The sequence below is a fragment of the Arachis hypogaea genome, chromosome 15, assembly GCF_003086295.3.
Source record: "Arachis hypogaea cultivar Tifrunner chromosome 15, arahy.Tifrunner.gnm2.J5K5, whole genome shotgun sequence".
Classification (NCBI taxonomy): domain Eukaryota; kingdom Viridiplantae; phylum Streptophyta; class Magnoliopsida; order Fabales; family Fabaceae; genus Arachis; species Arachis hypogaea.
In genome coordinates, this window is record NC_092050.1 from 13,680,768 (window position 1) to 13,700,249 (window position 19,482).

Below are 19,482 nucleotides of genomic sequence, written 5' to 3' on the forward strand. Positions count from 1 at the left end.
ATTACTAAACATAAATCAAAACAAACCTCCATTTGCAAACGATAATAAAAAAAAAAAATAGAATTACTTTAAGCAACATAATTTATGTTTGTAATTATTCTGTTTTCTATTAAGTGATATTAAAACTAATTGTGTTCATATTATTATCAATCGATATTATACAAGGAAAAAAACTTATCAAGGTTCAATGTCCAATACATTTCAATTTGACATTATTAGATGTGAATATTAAAGATTTTTTTTAACTTATTTATTGAAATAGAGTATATGATTCCGGGCAAATGCACGGTATTCGACTAGTAGATAATGAAATTAAAAGAGCTTGAAGTTTGAATAGCGTACGAGGTTCAACTACCACAAATGAACATGCAAGTAAGGTCATCAATCCTTCATGCCCTTCAAAAACAGGGCAAAAAAAACCTGTCATCTAAATCATTTTTGTATAATGAGAGCTTCTACCTCCTGCTCCTCAACTAACTACTATACTACAACGACTAATTATTTTCGGCTAAGAAAAGCTGAGAAAAGCAACGGCACACGTAAAAATAGTTCCTAGGCAATATGCTCTAATAACACGTTCTGTTGTTAATATCTGAGCTTTGAAAGCAATCTCAGCTCTATGTATCGCCAACCTCGCCAACCTGCATCAGAATTCACATGCAGAAAGTTTGCACTTTAAAGAGGATAAAATTACAAAAGAAACTAGTGGGTCAACTGTCAGTTAAATTTAAATGGACCTCAATTCACTGTTATTCTTTTCCATGTCATTCCTTAGTTTCTCAATCTCACGTTGCAACTGCATCTACGTTATAAATTTTCCATCATATAACAGCACAAAGCAAGTGCAAATTAACAACCTCAGTGTAACTAGAAATTGAGGAAAAAATTACAAGAGCAGACAAGAAATTAAGTGTAAAGAAAAATATGAGGAATCAAACTAGTTTCCATAGTTAAGAGCTGCCCTTTATACAATTTTACATACAAATTTTTCACCACAAAAGTTGTTTCAATAACAGTAGCCATTTGAATTACTCATGTTTCCTAAATTCATGTATCTACTTTAAGATGCAAAGACATAAATCTATATCAATATAATCAAATCTCTCATCTCATGATTAAATGAGAATATGAGACATGCCCCATGATTATTACAGTCGTTATTTAAATGAGATGAACATTGAGAATGATTACAATCGGTATCACTGTATCAGAAGACACAGTACCACACAACAAAAAACAGAAACATCAATTTCTATCAAAAATATTTGGCTCTCGTTTGATTACAAGATTTATTGGAGTTTTTAAAAATTCCATCCCAATATGTAGTCAACAGACCATATTTTAAATTCTAGAGAAAAGCAATTTACAGAATGACATATATTAAATATTAAACAGTTAGCATAATTCCCTCTCAATGTTTTCTTCCGTTATCCCGATATCAAACAGGGTAAAAGTAACGTTAGAAAGTAGTTACATTTGAAAATACAAAAAACTAAGATGTTAGCCTGAAATTTCAACATCATGTCATTGTATTAGAATGTACTATTGTTGTCCAGAACAAAAGCTAAAAACAGATGCTTTGCAATTAGTATTCCTATTTAAATCAACTACATTAGTATGTAATATACCTGTGACCTCTGCACTTCAGTTTTGAATTTCGACTCGTTGGACTCTTGAAGCATTTCAGTCTTTTAAGGGATAAAAAGAAAAAAGAAAAAAAAAAAAACTTATGTTAGTACACGAAACTAGTATTTTAGATTCCAAGAGAGTGGTAAAGTTCACAAACGAATAATATAAACATCAAAAGACCTCACCCTCTCCATTAATGATTCTTGTACTTTTTCCAAAACTTCAGTTATACCGGCAGATATTGCCTGAGCCTGCTTTGTGGACACTCCTTGCTCTTCAAGTCTGCTAGTCTAGAAAGCAAAAGCGTAACCAATGACAAAAACAAACCATTCATTAACACTCATTAACGAGCTTAAAAGTGCACATTTGCAATTAGTTAGAAAACACACAAGTGAACAAAAAACCATGAAAACAGAGAATAAAAAATGGTAAGAAGGTAAACTTAAATTACAATAGTGGATGCATCATAGAATCGCCGACCATTTGATTTCGCCATCCGGGGAAATGATCTGAGGCTTGAGTTGAAAGTGAACGATTTTGAGAACCCAAAGCCCGAAAATTGAGCCAATCGCTTACAAGCCGCAGCCATTTCCTCAAAAATAAGAAATTGGAGTGAAGAATTTTCGAACCCTGAATGGAGCCAATCACCTTTGTAACTTCTTTTCTATTTTATGATAGTTATCTTTTTTTTTTTTTCTTTTAATTTAGGATTTGTTAGGATTCTATATTTAAATATATGGACAATTTATTTTATAGATATTTAGTTATTTTTTTCTTTTGTTTTGGATTTGTTGAGATTTTATATTTAAATATGAATAATGTTATTTATTTAAATTTTTTATGAAATAAATTTAACTAAATTAAACTAAGTTAAATAATATTTAAAATAATGTTATTCATAATTGATTTTTATTGATATTAGACTAATTTAGTTAGATTTGATTAACAAAAAAATTTAAATGTATAGTATTATTCTTTAAATATATGGGTATTTTTATAGGTGCAGTTAAGATTTTGTAAAAATTATTTAGTACTAATATAATTTATTGTTCTAAAAAATAGTGGTACTAATAAAAAAATACTATTTGTATAAACTATTAGATTTTATTATATGAAAATCGAAAGATAAGATAAAAAGAAAAATGTCTGTGTAAAATCAGTCCAAATCTTTTGAGTTTATTTGATACACCATAAAATTTGAAACATTAAATTAGATTGATAAATAGGCCAAAAAAATTTAGATATAGAAGCAGGATGAGTGATATACTTTAACATTGTAATTTTTGAATTTGAATTTTCTAAAATTTGAATTTCACTTTAGAGAGTAAAGTGATCTCTCACCATTTATTTCATATATGAGACCAAGATTAAATATGAAAGAGAAACTATTCAAAGGTAGAAAGATCACACTTTATTCTCTAAAGTGAAATTCAAATTTTAGAGGATCAAAATCCATAATTTTTAGTGTTTTTTAAAACTATGACAGGTACACAAATCGGAGGGTCGATTTATGTTTAAAAAATAAAAAAAAAATTGGAGTACACAAATCGAACCGGCTGATTTGTGTTTAAAAAATTACACAAATCCGAGTACAAAAATGGGACGATCTGATTCTGTACCTCTTAAAAATTGGACGGTCCAATTTATACTCCCTAAATTAAATTATTCCATATTTTAAAAAAATATCATAGCAGATCACAATTCAAAAAAAATATCATTATTAATCCAATATTAAAAAATAAAAACAAAAAAAAGTGATAAACAGATAAACAATCTAATAATTTATATTTAATTTATTAATAATTTATTAATAATTACTCTAAAAATACTAAATCTTTCGATATTTTAAAATTGGCCCCTTATAATTTTGAGAACCAAGCCCCTCATTTCAGCTGCTTGCTACCTTGGCTTCTTCCTCTTCACGATGACCCACCGCTTCTTCCTCTACCCTCTTCCTCACCAGGAACCTTCTTTCTCTTTTTTCGTGGATACATAATGACTATGGCCTCCATCTCTTCCTGCTCACTGTTGATGAGGGCATCACCGGCTACCATGATGACTCCCTTGAAACTGTTCACAGAAACCAAATTCAGTATGGATTGCCTCTCAAGGTTGTCTCTTCCAAGAATCTCTATGGTTGCATAAGCCTCTTCAGTTCTTCCGAGATCCTCCTCGGCGCCATGATTCTCCCTGCTCTTCTACTATCTTGACGCAATTATCAAAAGGATTCTCAATTTGTTCTGTTGCACTGCACTCCACTTCGCTTTTTGGATTGGGGTTTAGGGTTTGGTTTGTGCCCCCATCTTATACGGTGCCCCTTTTTAACTCAATTGAAGTGGTAAACTTTTTCCTTTTAATATTCTCTTTTCTCATCATTCAAAGTTTCTTCGTTTGCTTTTCTCTGCTAATGGCTTGTCGGCAATGATTATTGTTTCCAATGGAGGAAAGTGGATTACTTTTGGAATTGAAGTTAGTTTCAGCCATGGCTCTTGATAAGCTCCTAGTTAAAGGAAACTACATTGGAAGCGTCAACTTCCTCTTTTCTGGAGATGGAAAGGGAACTGCAGTCCAAAATTGAGGAACTGGAGGACAAGGTTGAGAAAGTCAGTCAGAGCATTGCACTGCAAAAGGTATACTGATTACAAACACAGAGCAGCAATTGAGCAATTTGATAATATTAAAGAAAAATTTCAGCCTTAGTTATGAACTATATAGTCTTATTCATGATCTGTCTTAGTAGATGAAAGTTTCTTCACATTGTTGTTTGGTATCCGGATACAGGCTATTAAGCAATCTTAAATATTGAACACTCATCTGAATTTATGTCATTGTTTTGTAATGGTCTTCTTGAATTAACTGTGAATAGCAATGTGGCATTTTTGAAGGTATATGATTTATGATTTCTCTATTTTACATTTTCTCAGGTTCAGGTGCTAATCATCTGGACCACAACAACTTAATTGAAATAATTGCTCCATAATCTGATTAGAATTTTGTGTTTTCTAGCTATTCATGATTGTAAAATCTAATTTCCTTGCAGAGACATAATAATTAAGTACGTAGAGTATGTTAAGAAATTGGGACTAGTTCTATTTGAATTGCTTTCTGAAGCACTAGGCCTTAATCCCAATTGCCTTAAGGACATAGATTGTGCAGAAAGGCTTTTCATGCTTAATCATTGTTACCCTCCTTGTCCTGAGCCTGAACTCACTCTGGGAACAAGTGGTCATTGGGATTCTAGCTTCCTCTTCTCCTACAAGACCAAGTTGGTGGACTTCAATGTTTCTATGAAAACAAGTGGAGTGATACAAATTGTTTTATCAAGTTATGAATAGAAGAGTTCAAGAGGATCAATCTTCACCAAATATTATTCCTGTTCACTATTTTATACACCAAATATTATTCCTATTCACTTATTTTTTTTAATGAAAACTTTTTTGTGAGCTTATGGAGTTTCGGTGTACAAGTTTGATATGAACAAGGCTTCTCAGTTGATGTGTTGATACTTGGTGCCTCATAAATTAGTGTATTAGAGCATCATCCAACAGAAATTTGAGTTATTGAATATTGTGCGGTTAAAACATTACAAGACAAGCGGAGGATAGCGGCCAGAAATCAGTGTCCGTGTTCAAACTCCGCCGCAAATTAGTAGAATCGCGTCGATTCTGAGCTGCGGTTTGGCTTCAGCTGTTCAGTAAAATCGCTGCAATTCAATCGTTTTGGGTATATATAGTGAAGAATCAACAAATTTCCATCTTTTGTTCCTCGGGCGAACACAAATGGGAGCAGAGGCAAAGGACACACCTCCGTGCATGAATCCTTGCTGCCGTGTACCTCGCTCGTCAGTACCAGTTGCTACGCGCTTCCCCTTGTTGGTGGGTCCATCGTCAATCTGCTCCCTGCTTCCTCTGGTCCCGTCCTTAGGTCTGCTCAGCTTCTTGGTTCAGATCATTGGTATCCAAAAAATCCGTCTTTCAATTTTGTTCTATTTTCTTTTTGGTTTTAGAATTCAATTTGGTTCACATTAATCTTTTTCTTCTTGATTTGGTTTCAAGTTACTCTTTTGTTTTGATTTTGTTCTTGCCAAGAACATAGGACAAAAGGGGTGATTTCGTTTTAATCCTTTTTCTGTTCTCTTTCTCCTTCCCTTTTCACTTTATTTATTGTCTTTCATTCGCCTATTCTGAATGCTTTGCTATTTGATATAACAACAATCAATGAGTTTTAGTTTCTCTTGTTTCGAATTCTCAAGCACTTCAGGTGTTTGATGAATTGTGCTTGATAATTGCAGATTCCTTATGATAGTAGCCATACTTTCCAAATTGTGTTTGATGAATTGTGCTTGATACTTTATTCTTCTTTTTTAACTCATTATGATAGTATATTCTTTTGGCCATACTTTCCAAATTCATATTTCTTTCTATACAAATTTTATGTTTTTTCCCTATACTTGGTATTATTCCTTGTCAATTTCAACAGGTAAATTCTATTGTTCATGTTTGTTAATTTTCTCTTGGGTTTATCTTTTTAATTCCTTTATTTTCTTGTGTTTGACACTTGACACAATAATGATCAAGAATGTGATGAAAGGAAAAATTGTTCCTTCAGAGGTGACAGTGAAGCTTCTGCCAAAAGCACTGACAGCGAACCAAGTTAGTTTTGTCTTTCCAGAAAAAAAAAAAACAGAGAACTATTTCTTCTAATTTTCTTATGGTTATCAGCAAATTCATCCTTTTCTTGGGATAATGAAGGCAAGAGGGGATGACAAGATTGAAACAATAAAGAAGCGATTTAAGGTTTTCTTAGAGTCTAGTCCACCTGTGATTTCTTATTATGGCGAGAAAGGAAAAGTTCGCAAGGTATTTGATATCTTGGTGCTGCAACCGCAAGTGTTCATAATTGAGTTTTAAATGCTTTGTAGTACTAATGGAATAAAATTTTGCTTCTTATTAATTGATGCAGCAAGGTCTTCTGATAAGATTTTTGAGTCAGTCAAGACAATCTTTGTAGCACATTATTAGATGGTAAAACCACTATTTCAGATGCAAAAATTTGGTTATTGAAAAGAGGCTTTGCAAATCAATAATATTATTTTATTGGAAGTCTCTTGTGTGTTAGGAATAAAGTTTGCTTTTGAATTCGTTATTTGGAGACAATGAAAGAGCACAACTTGGTCATGACACATTAAGAGGGTGCCTAATATGAAACCTTTTGAAGTTTCTCCTTTTTATATTTTTAGGGCAATTCAGAAAAATTCATTCATGAAGATCTGTTTCCAGACATCATTACATATTCAACATTGCTCAAGGTTAGATTTCTCATTTATTTATTTGTTTGATTACTTTGCTATAGTTAGAACCATAAATTCGTCCCTTCAAGAGTGATATTCACTTTATAATGTGTGTAACTCCCGATTAGAGGATTCTTAACTCACCAGTAGTGAACTAAGGGGTAGCTCCAAAATATTTTAGGATTTCATCTACAGTAGTTTGGTCATGTGCAGGGAAGACATGTTAGGAGATAGATAAGATGGAGTTGCCTAATAATAAGTTAGTTACAATTAGGAGACCATGGAAAACTATGGGGGAAATCATTAAAAAGTTTTAAAGGTAAATGGTTTATCTATAGACATGGTTTACTATTAGAACAATATGGCGTTGCTTGATCCATTTAATATTGTTCTCTCAGCTAGTTAGAAAAGGCTTAGTTGGTATGTACTGTCTAGATTCATTTTAACGAATGTCATTATCTGCCCATTATATTAATTCAATGGATATTTATGCTCCACACAGTTTACATTTTCTCTTTGCTCATACTCTCAATATGTATTTTTGAACAAAAATATTTACAACACTATCTTAAATTTTTCTATTGGTTTGGGATGGTTCTCCAGCAGCAACTTTCTCAGTTTCTCTATGTAAAATACAGGGTTTTGAGAGGCAAAGGATCTTGCTTCAGTTCTGAGAATAGTGCTGGAAATGAAATCATGCCATGAATTAAACATTGACAGAACTGCTTACGCTGCAATAATTGATGCTTTACTAAAATGTGGCTCGGTTAAGGGTATGTTGTTATTTTACTACAAGGTTTCTTACTTTTCTTGTTTAATAGAGAACTAGGATAATTTCAGGAAGACTTAAAAACATAAATTGATGTTATTTTGAATTAGTATTTGTGAGGAGTGATGATAAATAGAAACCAAATTCATGTTTCTAAAATTAATGAGTTATCCTTGTTTCTCAAATTAAGGGGTAAAACTAATCTCAACTTGTGATACCAATGTATTTCTATTGTGCATTTACGTGCTTTGTGTATTTTTTGAGAAATATTGAAGAAAGCTGGTAGGAATGCCAAGTTAAGGCCAAAACCTCATCTATACCTCTTCATGATGTCTTTTCTATTGTTGGACTGTGGCTTCGTGAATAAATTTCAAGATAATCATACAATGGTCTTGCTTATCAATACTTATTATTATCTACGGATAAATGTAATTAGAGATGAAGAGCTGAATGAGAACCTTTTTCAAGACCCTTTCTCATGTCCAAGAATTCACGCCAACTGCAAAGTGTTGCTTAGGACACATCATCAGGTAATCTTCTTGTTCTATCTTTATCCTTCTTATCCTAATTTCACTCTTGTCGATTCAGCAATCTGCATATGCTGGCTGAAGTCTGAATAATTATGCACTTATTATTGAGTTTAGTTAGAAAACTTTATTCTCAGGACCAAAAATATAAAAAAGGAAATACTTTGTCCTTGACATAGTAAGAGTATTACTAGGTGGTTGTTAGAGCAAATTTAGAAATATTTATTTGTTTATTTTTTTTCTTTTAAGGATGAGATTCGTCCATCTCTTGTTACATGGTTTAACTTCTAGCATTAGTCTTATGCTCTCATATTTATCAAGAACCTAAACAATTTGAATTATTATATTATTATTTAATAAAAGAAGAATTTCATTAAGATGAGGAAAATGATAACATAAAATAGAGGATAGGAGTTGGATCAAGGTTTATCGTAATGGCGATTTTGTTATTGTGTTATTAATTTGTGCTTTGCGTTGAGCTATCTTTGTGCATTATGCAATGTATCTTCTCATTGTTTATATTGACTAATGAGGTATTTTTCATTGCAGTGTGTTGGTTTGGAGCTAATGAATATGAAGAAGGAGCTTATTTATTGATTTGTCGAAGTGATTAATACATCAATGCAAGATTATTTTATTGTTAGTTTAAAGGTGAATATTACTATGACCTCAAATGGATTCATTTTGTACTCAAACATTGTAATTAGATATTATGATCAATTATTGATTATTATGTTTATCTTATATTAGTTAAGTTCATCGCATGTATATTAATAACATTAAGTGTATTTTCTAATGTAAATATCTTAAATTTGATCAATCATTATGTAAAAGGAAATAGGAGTATGACAAGAAAAAGGGTCAAGAGCGTGTAATATTACCAATTTTTTAATTTCACGGTAGATTGCAGCGGTTTAAACCGCCTAAGTTTTTTACCTGTGTGCTAAATTGCGGCAGTTCTATATCGCTGCAAATAAATTTCTAAATAATTGCAGCAGTAAATAACGGTAGTTAAGGAGCGTCGCAAATATACGGAAGAAATCACCCTTCGTCTATAACCGCCGCTAAATTAACCGACGCAAAATAATTGATTTGCAGCGGTTGTTGAGAACCGCCGCAGAATGTAATCCTCGTGCCCTTATGCGCTGCGTTAGCCGTTTCGCTGGCCATGTTTAGCGGCGGTTTAAAACCACCACAAATTGACAATTAAACCGCCGCTATCCTCCGTTTCTCTTGTAGTAGTGAGCATTGGTTTCAACTCAATAAACTCAACTAATCATAGTTTATTTGTTTTTGTATGCCCTAGTTTGTGGTATCTAGTTTTAATAGTGTTAAGTTGAGACAGTTAATTGCTTGTTGCAATTTATGTTATTTGATACTAGTTTTCAGATTATTTAGTTGCATAATATTTACGAAACATTGTGACAATTCATCAAATGACATGATTCCAGTATGAAATTGATACTAGTGACCATTAACAATAATCTGGGCATGCGTCTGTTTTATGCAATTGGTGGTTTTGCAAAGGTTCAAGAGGTCTGTGTAATACAAAGATTCCTTTATGTGAGGTATTGGGACCAAAAATTGTTGCACTCTACGAGACACGCCATGCATTTCTTTGCCTTGTCTTCAAAAGAGAATAATGTATATATGCTACAGCATTTGATAAAAGTAAGAGTATCCAAAAGTGATCGATAATGAAACTTTCCAACAAGATCCAGCCATGAAAATAGAAATTTTAGTATTGGAATAGAAATGGAATATTTAAATAAAGATTGAGATTTGTCATAATTATTTCTAATTGATATTTAAAAAAATATTAATTAACTCTGTTGATAACTAGATTTTTTCATTTTTTTTTCTATTTAAAAGTTAAGACACCCTTTGATATGATGTGCAACAAGTGCTATTGAGTAACCAAAAGTGATGAATCTTGTGAAAATTTCTGTTCACATGATGAGCATTGCAGAATATATAATGTTCATGGACATGGCATTCTCTTAAAATCACATACAAATGCTCTTATATTTCAAGGAGCAACATTACATCCTTTTTAATTCTGGAGAAGGGATAGGAACAGGATTGAAAAGCTAAAGAACTCACAAGGGGAATGGGTCTGTGGAAGAGTGGAGGTGATGAAGCTAATTGAAGACTATTTTATTGATCTATTTAGGGTCTCACGAAGCAAAAATCTGGAACAATGTGTACAAAAAATTTCAAAGAAAGTGACTCAAGAGATGAACGAGAGATTAACAAAGCAAGTAACAGAAGAGGAAGTTAAGGAAGCAGTTTTTAGCATGGGAGGTTTAAAGGCGCCAGGTCCGGACGGGCTTAACGGTTTGTTTTATCAGAGGCACTGGAATGACATAAAAAAGGAGGTATGTGATGTGGTTAGAGAGTTCTTTACAAAGAAATCTTTACCTGGTGAAATTAGTGAAACAACGGTAGTCCTTGTTCCTAAGATTAAACAACCAGAAAGCCTGAACCACCTTAGACTTATCAGATATTGTAATTTTATCTATAAGATTATTTCAAAGATTCTAGTAATGAGGCTGAGAAAGATTCTAGACAAAGTGGTGTCCCCGACTCAGAGTGCCTTTGTAGGAGAGCGGTTAATTCAGGATAATATAGTGATAGTTCAAGAAGCACTACATAGCCTTAGAAAGAAAGGAAGGAGGGGATCAAAAAACCTAGCTATCAAGTTGGACATGAATAAAGCATATGATAGAGTGGAATGGAATTTCTTAGAAAAAGTGTTAATGGCCTTCGGGTTCATTGAGGATCGGGTGCAGCTAGTCATGAAGTGCGTCAGAAGTGCGAGCTACAGGTTCAAGGTGAATGGGGAGTTGTCACAGAAGGTGATACCCCAAAGAGGTCTGAGGCAAGGGGATCCTTTATCTCCTTATTTGTTTATAATAGCAGCAGAGGTTTTCACAATTCTTATGAATGAGGCTCACACAAATGGAGTTATACTTGGTTTCAAAGTCACACCTAATGCCCCTACCATCACTCACCTCCTATTTGCAGATGACTGTATTATTTTAGCTGAGGCAAAGGAAGAGGAGATATACCAGATCATTTTGATTCTAAATGAATACACCGAAGCATCAGGTCAACGCATTAATTTAGAGAAATCAGACATAATTTTTGGAGAGCATGTGTCGATACAAGTAAGAGTGAATATTGAAGAAATACTTGGTATAGCTGTGTGGGATAATCCAAGGAAGTATCTTGGCTTACCAGGTCAATGGGGGAGATCCAAGAATAGAGCATTGGCATGGATAGAGGAACGGGTGATGAGTAAGTTGGAGGGATGAAAAGAGAAGTTACTAAATCAAGCAGGAAAGGAGGTATTGATTAAAGCAGTAGTTCAAGCAATTCCAACATACGTGATGAATGTGGTTAAATTTCCTAAGAACTTTTGTCAGAGATTAAGTGCTAAAGTGGCAAAGTTTTGGTGGACGGCATCGGGCAAAGAACGCTACATTGAAAGAGTTGGGATAAGATAACTACGAGTAAAAAAGATGGAGGTTTGGATTTCAAAAATTTCCATATTTAGAATTTAGCTCACTTGGCCAAGCAAGCATGGAGGATCATAGAGAATCCGGAGTCTCTGTGGGTTAAATTTGTGAAAGCAATATACTTTCCAGATTGCTCTTTTTGGGAGGCTCGAAGGAACGCAAAAGCATCCTGGATGTGGAGTAGTATTCTAGAGGGGAGGGACTTTCTGAGGAGGAACGATAGATGGAATATCGGGAATGGGAGGAAAATAAAGGAAGATAACTGGATTATAGGTTCCAAGAAAATTCAGGATGAACAACATAGGGAGGTGCAATTTGTTAGTGAATTGATTGATCCAGGGGAAGGGTGGAATTCTAGGAAGATCAATTCTATCTTCAGTTCAGAGTTAAAAGAGAAGATTATTAAAACTCCTATTAGCTTATTAGATAGAGAGGATTGGTTGGTGTGGCCATATACTTTGGATGGATCATACTCTATTAAGTCGGGCTATTATGTGGCAAAGAAGGAACAAATGGGAGTGAAGGGGGGAGAAGCGTCCACAAGCAGTGACTTAAAGGAGTTATGGGCAGAAATTTAGAAGATTAAAGCTCCTCAAAAAATAAAGACATTTGTGTGGAAAGCTGCACATAATATTATTCCAGTCAATGAGAATCTGTTCAAGAGGAGAATTGCTAAGAGTCCTATGTGTCAAATTTGTAACTTAGAAATTGAAAGCACAGAGCATGCTATTCTGTTGTGTCCTTGGACGAGAGCTACCTGGTTCGGCGCCCAGTGCCAGAAATGCCCAACTACGGATACAGTTTCATCATATAGAAAGTGGATACTGGAATGTATACAGAAAATCAGATGAAGCGTAAAAACAGGGCAAGATATTTTGATCATTAGGATAGCCTTTCTTAGCTGGGAAATATGGAAGACTAGAAACCAAGCAGTGTTTCAGAAAATAGGAATCAATCCAGCCAGCACAATCCACAGAGCAAAAATGGCAGAGATACATTTCATAGAAGCAACACAGGATAGGCATATAGAGAATCAACAACTAGTAAAAAGAAAAATTAGAACCATTACCTGGAGACCTCCCCCAGAGCCTTGGGTAAAGGCTAATGTTGATGCATTCTTTAAAGCAACAATGAGGACAGGAGCCACTACAGTGACAATCAGTGACAGCACAGGAAATCTTGTAATTGGGGAATCAACGAAAATTATGGCGTGTTCTAGTCTAGCAGCAGAAGCTTTAGTAATCAGGCATGCCATTATTCCATCAAAAAGCATGGAGATAAAGGTGTTAATAGAATCAGATAATGTAATGCTAGTACAGACGTTAAAATAAAAAAGTAGAATAGGTGAAATTGATCCTATTTTATTGGATATTTTTGAACTCACAAGAGGAGAAACCGAATTTGGCTTCACATGGACTCCAAGAGAAGAAAATCGGTTGGCTCACAAGGTTGCAGCATTGGAGGCTATGGGAACCCTGGAGAGATCATGGATCATCAGACCGCCCTTAGAAATAATTGTACAGATGCGCAAAGAATCACCCTGCAAGTTAGAACAACATAATTATAAGGGAGGAGCATTGACGAACAGAAGTGCAACGATGGCAGGGAAAGAGGAAGATGGTGAATATCAACACAGCAGGTTATTAGGCGCGATATCAATGCAATCTCTGATGAAAGGCAGCGGTGGCAACTGATACCAGGCTGAAGAAGGAGAAGAGTGGCGTTGTCATTAGGAGTGGTTGGAGAAAGAGAATTTGCGTTAAGAGTTTGGAGAACCCATCGTGGGAGTTAGCTAATTTGAATGTACTATGGAAATTGATTCAACAAAAAATTCAAGGAGAGAACAAAAAATTCAAGGAGAGAAGCGGGAGTTAGTTTCAGATAGGTTGGGAAGATAAAGATGGGTTTAGGTTTTGGCTGAGGTGTCTTGTTGGGCTTATAACCCATGACCAATAAAAAAAACCAAAAAAAAAAGTTAAACTCATCTCATCTCAATCCAACATTCCTCTACTCGATCGGTGGGAGCTCGTTGGTGCTTTTGAACTTTAATTTTCACAAGTTGCTACCAATGCGACGTTTCTGCTGCCAGTGGTGCCAATTCTGGTACCTTAGCTTGCCTTGGATGATAGAAGGCTTAGGCATATAGATTTCGACCTTGATGATTAGCTTAGGAAAATATTCAAGTTATCCTTTTTGCAGTATGCTTGTTTTAACCTCAAAGAACAGAACAAAATAAAAACTGTGCAACAACGTTTCGTCCTACTTAGCATTTTACTAACAACAAACACACATCGCGTGAACTTCGCCTTCATTGTGCATTTCAGTGTCCCTTTTCTCTGCCGCTGCTACATCGATGATGATGACAACCACATCAGAGAGGACATGTTGTGATAAAGATCGGCGTGAACACAGCAGAACGTCCAGATTCTTCTGCTGATCTGTCAAAAATAGGGGTTGGTTGAACAGATTCACTTCGTATTGGATTGATGGTGTTGAGCGTTGAGAATTGGATGGTGTGTAGTAACAACAAACTGGTGATTACCGTTCAACAACGGAGGAAGAAGAAAGCAGAAGATGTGGCACCGCTATGACAAACCAAGGGGGCGTCGCCGGAAAAAAGTTGCAGCGATGAGGGCCAGACAAAGTTGGACGGAATTGTCCGAGGAGAAGGAGTTGCAATAGCCACAATAGATTAGAGGAAAGGTGGCTACAAAAGACGAGATCATAGGTGGCTGGACTGCCGGACAGGGCGGCGCAACAAGAAAGGGTTTCCACTGTGAAAGCGAATACCTACTCTCTCTCTCTCTCTTACACTCTCTTTCTATCTATCTTTCTCTCTAGATATTTTTAATTCATTGTTTACATTTAATTACTTACTGCATCATTAGCACAGTTACTGTCTTTCAAGTCTGCAGTCAATTTTGTTAGTCAACCTACCACGTTTCGTCCTACTTAGCATTTTACTAACAATACACACACATATATACCTTTTTTATATCAACTATATACTTTCTACTTTCATCTTTCTGGTAGAAATGTACACTTTTTTGTTTTTGATTACAGCTTTATACTTTCTAGCTCTAAAACAGTAAAAAGAATATGTACTTTTATCCTTTTAACAAAAAGAAATTGATGTAGATAATAAGCCGCTGATAGCGTAAATAACCTTCAGTATAGTTATATAACTTGGTTTTGTTAACTATATATATGCTGCACTGGTATCAATAAGTCTTTTTGGTTGTGAACATATGCGCATTATAAAAGAATTTTCGTAAGAAATTAATAATCATTAAATTTATATTTCAAAAGAGTTTATGAATACTTGTTTTAACTTTTAAGAGTTAAATGATAAAATTGTGAAATAATAGAAAAAAAAAGATGAAAAAGTTTTATTAATTGTTGATCGATTAAATTATAAAAGTAAAACTAAATATATATAAAATATTGTCTACAAAAAATAAAAAATAAGAAGATAACATAAAGATAAGATAAATTAATAAAGACTAAAATTATAACTAAATTTATGTATTTTGTTGGACTAAATTTGTAAGACATGAAATTTTTTTATTATTCTCTATTGGGAATTTCGGTAAAGTGGTCATGGCAGCCTTCCCTTCCACTTCCAGCACCAATCATCACTTAAAAAATTTTATGTTTCGTCCATAATCATTGTTGAAGACTAATGGCTTGTTTAGAAGTTTGGCTAAATATTGTCTCGTGCCACATCATTGCCACCGTTGGATGAAAATAGTCAATACTTGTGGTAGAAGACTAAGATGAGTTTTAGCCTGAGCCTCGAGCCATCGACCAATGAGGTGCAGCATTAGCCTCGTCCTTTTGGACTTGCTGTCAAGTAGAGAGTGTAACGCGTGGCTCGCTTTTTTCATATATGTGAATAAATAACGTAAGAGTTTACGGTCAAAGGAGAGTCTGCGTTTCTAGTAAAATTATCCAAATTATTTATTATGCTAAAATTTGTTTTTCATAATGATCAAAACGTATTCTTTTTCTTGGGATATCCTCTTCACAAATACCAGGCAACTGCAAAACATATCAAACGGCGAAATTCGGTGCGACGAGCACTTTACACTACTTTCGAATAACAACAGAAATAACAAATCACACCTCACGATGAACTTCGATGTCATAATTACTCAACTTATTAATAGGAAGGGAGTGGGTGATTCTCGGAACTGTTAAAGAAATGTTTGAGAGTTGGCATGGAATGCATAATAGACAACAGGGGAAGAAGATGTGGATGTCAGTGTTCTTTGCAGTGATTTGGAACATCTGGTTGGAACGGAATGCACGAATCTTCAAGAATGCAAGAGCAAGCCTGGAGGTCATACACACAAGGACGTTGATGAGCTACACAGAATGGAGTGGTGGTGATCCTGGGGGAGGATGAGAGTACTGGGGATAGTAGGGGTTGGTTTATTTGTTGGTAGCTAGTTATGTGTCTTCTTTTTTCTTTTATTTGCTCTACTTTAATGTGTTGAGCTTCCTTTGTTTCAAAAAAAAAAATTACTCAACTTATTAACGTTTATACCTTCTTCTACCTGCAATCGAATCAAAAAAGAAAATACCATCACCACATCGAATCAACAAAAGCTTGAAAACACCCAACAATTCCAATCCCCAATATGATTCTAACACCTTCCAGAGAATATCAATGTTAAAATAAACATCCCTTTACAGCTAAAAAGAACATTCAAAACCAGTATCTTCATAAACATCTAAAGTTGAATACTATGGTGTCTATTACTCTGTATTGACTGGATTTAGCTAGGAAGCCAATATAGTATATGTACAATATGTACAATGAATTGTTTAATTGGCTTAATATGAGGTAAAAATAAAATTTATTCACATTTATCCTAATTTTAAAAGTAACCACCACCACATAATTTCTCTAATTGTACACATTGTATACTATATATATTGACTCCTCATACTTTTTCGTACTTAAATTACTAAAAAAGATAAATAAATAATATTTAATAAATTTTATATGATTTATTTTTTACTTTAAAAAAAATTAAACAATTTAGACACCATAACAAAAGCACCATAAAACTCACCACATCTAAAATCCAACAAAAGCAACATCCGTTCACACGTAAAAGAAACATTGCAAAACAGAATCACTAGAACAATTAAAAAAAAGAAATAATTTATAAGCATAAAAAATTAATTATCATGTATTTTTATATATTTATGAAATTTAATTATAAATACAAATATAAAAATATCCTATATTTTAATAAATAATTAGTGCAACTTCCTGTGCTTTTGTATTCATTGCTTAGTTGGTATGTAATGTCTAGATTTATAAATACAAATATAAAAATATCCTGTATTTTAATAAATAATTAGTCCAACAAAACTTACATTGCTTCTTGCTTTTGTATTCATTCTAACTTTCTGTGCAACTTCAGCACAAGAAGCTATGGAAATGGTAGTTGAAAATGAAAGCAATCTATTGACTACTTACATTGTTCACGTCCAAAAGCCTCAGGGTGAGGATTCTCTTCAATATGACGACTTGCATGGATGGTACAACTCACTTCTACCAGAGAGTGCCAAGTCTCAGAACCAGCAGCGCCTTGTTTTCTCATACCGAAACGTGGTGTCTGGATTTGCTGCGAAACTGACAGCAGAAGAAGCAAAAAGCATGCAAGGGAGGGAGGAGGTTGTGTCGATTCGGGCCGAAAGGATCCTTTCTTTACACACAACTCATAGTCCAGGCTTCATGGGATTGCAAACTGGATTCCCATTGTGGAGAGGCTCCAACTATGGCAAAGGCATCATAGTTGGAGTGTTGGACACAGGAATAAACCCTTCACATCCATCATTTTCTGGTGAAGGAATGCCTTCTCCACCGGCAAAATGGAAGGGCCATTGCGAGTTTACAAAGCAGAGGACTTGTAACAACAAGCTCATTGGGGCAAGAAGCTTTGTCAAAAACTCAAGCAGGGATCTTCCTTTCGATGATGTTGGCCACGGCACTCACACGGCCAGCACGGCCGCAGGGAGGTTTGTGCAGGGTGCAAGTATCTTTGGCAATGCTAACGGTACAGCTTCTGGCATGGCACCCTTTGCCCATTTAGCAATTTACAAAGTTTGCCAACTTGATGGTTGCTATGAAAGTGCAATCATAGCTGGTATGGACGCTGCCATTGAAGATGGCGTGGACATACTTTCCCTCTCTCTTGGAGGACCCCCTTTTGAATTCTTTGAAGATTCAATTGCATTGGGCGCCTTTGCAGCCATTCGCAATGGCATTTTTGTTAGTTGTTCAGCTGGGAATGAAGGTCCTGGCGATAGTACATTGTCCAATGAGGCTCCATGGATTCTCACCGTTGGTGCTAGCTCCATTGACAGAAAAATAAGTGCATCAGCCAAACTTGGCAATGGAAAAGAATTTCATGGGGAATCAGCATTCCAACCCAAGGACTTTGCACCAACGCTATTGCCACTTGTTTATGCAGGAGAAAATGGAAATGAATCTTGTGCATTCTGTGCTCCAGGATCATTGGAGAGTGTGGATGTTCAGGGTAAGGTAGTGTTGTGTGAGATAGGTGGAGATATTGCAAGAATAGACAAGGGACAAGAAGTTAAGAATGCTGGTGGTGCTGCCATGATCCTCATGAACAGTGAGATTAGAGGTTATACTACCCTTGCTGACCCTCATGTTCTTCCTGCAGCACATGTGAGTTACCATGCTGGATTAGAAATCAAGGAATATATAAACTCAACCTCAGCACCAACAGCAACAGTCTTGTTTAGAGGAACTATCATCGGAGATCCATTTGCCCCAGTTGTTGCTTCCTTTTCCTCCAGAGGTCCAAACAATGTAAGTCCAGGGATTCTGAAACCAGACATATAACATTTTTACCATGTAACATTTTTTTTATGCCTGTCATAGTTACAAGGCACGCAATAAGTTCAGATTAATTGTGAATTGATACGCGCAAATTAGTACAGAGTACTACAAAGACATTAAGAGACATATACTTGTTTGAAGGAGGAAACAAATATTGCTCTATTAACATTGTTGTATGAATAACATTTAACTTGTTTCAGGTACTTCAATGTCTTGCCCTCATCTCAGTGGCATTGCTGCTTTGTTGAAGAAGTCTCACCCAGACTGGTCCCCAGCTGCCATAAAATCAGCAATAATGACCACTGCTCACAAAGCAAACCTTGAAGGTGAACCTATATTGGACCAATGGCTTGAACCAGCTGATGCATTTGCAACTGGCTCTGGACATGTCAACCCTCTCCAAGCAAATGATCCAGGACTCATCTATGATATTGAACCAAACGATTACATTCCTTATCTATGTGGTTTGGGTTACACAGACAAACAAGTTGGTACTATCTTGCAACAGAAAGTGAGATGCTCTGAGGTAAAAATCATCCAGGAAGCACAACTCAACTATCCCTCATTCTCTATTGAAGTGGGGAATACTTCACAGTCCTACACAAGGACTGACAAATGTTGGGCCTGCAAATTCGACTTATGTTGTGGAAGTTGAAGCGCCTTTGGCTGTTGAAATGAGCATAAGCCCTGCTACGTTAACATTCCAAGAGGTGAAAGAGAAGCTTAGATATCTGGTTGAGTTCATCCCTGAAGATGAAAATCTCAGAGGGAATAACACTTTTGTTCAGGGCTCTATTAAGTGGGTGTCTCTGTCTGGAGAGTACTCAGTTAGCATCCCCATATCTGTCATCTTCAATTGA

General features: G+C 35.1%; 2 protein-coding genes, 1 long non-coding RNA gene and 1 pseudogene across 8 annotated transcripts; 2 read left to right on the top strand and 2 right to left on the bottom strand.

Annotated features, from left to right (window-relative positions):
* Nucleotides 1–297: 297 nt before the first annotated feature.
* Nucleotides 298–2,324, bottom strand: LOC112749559 (uncharacterized). Of its 3 annotated transcripts, none has more exons than XM_025797844.3 (5): nucleotides 2,081–2,324; nucleotides 1,815–1,919; nucleotides 1,629–1,688; nucleotides 738–802; nucleotides 298–641 (listed from the first exon to the last, which is right to left on the bottom strand). In XM_025797844.3, exons 1-5 carry the CDS (start codon nucleotides 2,216–2,218, stop codon nucleotides 509–511), a joined length of 501 nt encoding a protein of 166 aa, XP_025653629.1. In that variant the 5' UTR covers nucleotides 2,219–2,324; the 3' UTR covers nucleotides 298–508. The 3 variants fall into 3 exon arrangements, with proteins under 3 accessions (XP_025653629.1, XP_025653630.1, XP_025653631.1); XM_025797845.3 differs by having other exon boundaries at nucleotides 738–796; nucleotides 2,081–2,316; XM_025797846.3 differs by lacking the exon at nucleotides 738–802 and having other exon boundaries at nucleotides 2,081–2,315.
* Nucleotides 2,325–3,322: 998 nt separating this feature from the next.
* On the bottom strand, nucleotides 3,323–14,611 carry LOC112749560 (uncharacterized). The gene is made up of 3 exons (XR_011873166.1): nucleotides 13,121–14,611; nucleotides 12,806–12,969; nucleotides 3,323–4,211 (listed from the first exon to the last, which is right to left on the bottom strand). It is a non-coding gene; the product is annotated as an uncharacterized lncRNA (long non-coding RNA).
* On the top strand, nucleotides 4,066–8,959 carry LOC140179599 (UMP-CMP kinase 3-like). Of its 4 annotated transcripts, none has more exons than XR_011873165.1 (9): nucleotides 4,066–4,259; nucleotides 4,670–5,583; nucleotides 6,207–6,281; nucleotides 6,351–6,488; nucleotides 6,592–6,653; nucleotides 6,869–6,937; nucleotides 7,558–7,692; nucleotides 8,125–8,218; nucleotides 8,765–8,959. XR_011873165.1 is itself a non-coding variant. In XM_072218627.1 (8 exons), the coding sequence occupies exons 1-4, from the start codon at nucleotides 4,179–4,181 to the stop codon at nucleotides 6,637–6,639; spliced, it is 342 nt and encodes a 113-aa protein (XP_072074728.1). In that variant the 5' UTR covers nucleotides 4,066–4,178; the 3' UTR covers nucleotides 6,640–6,653; nucleotides 6,869–6,937; nucleotides 7,558–7,692; nucleotides 8,125–8,218; nucleotides 8,765–8,959. The 4 variants fall into 4 exon arrangements, 2 of the variants coding, with proteins under 2 accessions (XP_072074728.1, XP_072074729.1); XR_011873164.1 differs by having other exon boundaries at nucleotides 6,381–6,488; XM_072218627.1 differs by lacking the exon at nucleotides 4,670–5,583.
* Nucleotides 14,612–15,940: 1,329 nt separating the features above from the next.
* Nucleotides 15,941–19,482, top strand: LOC112747940 (subtilisin-like protease 3; annotated as a pseudogene).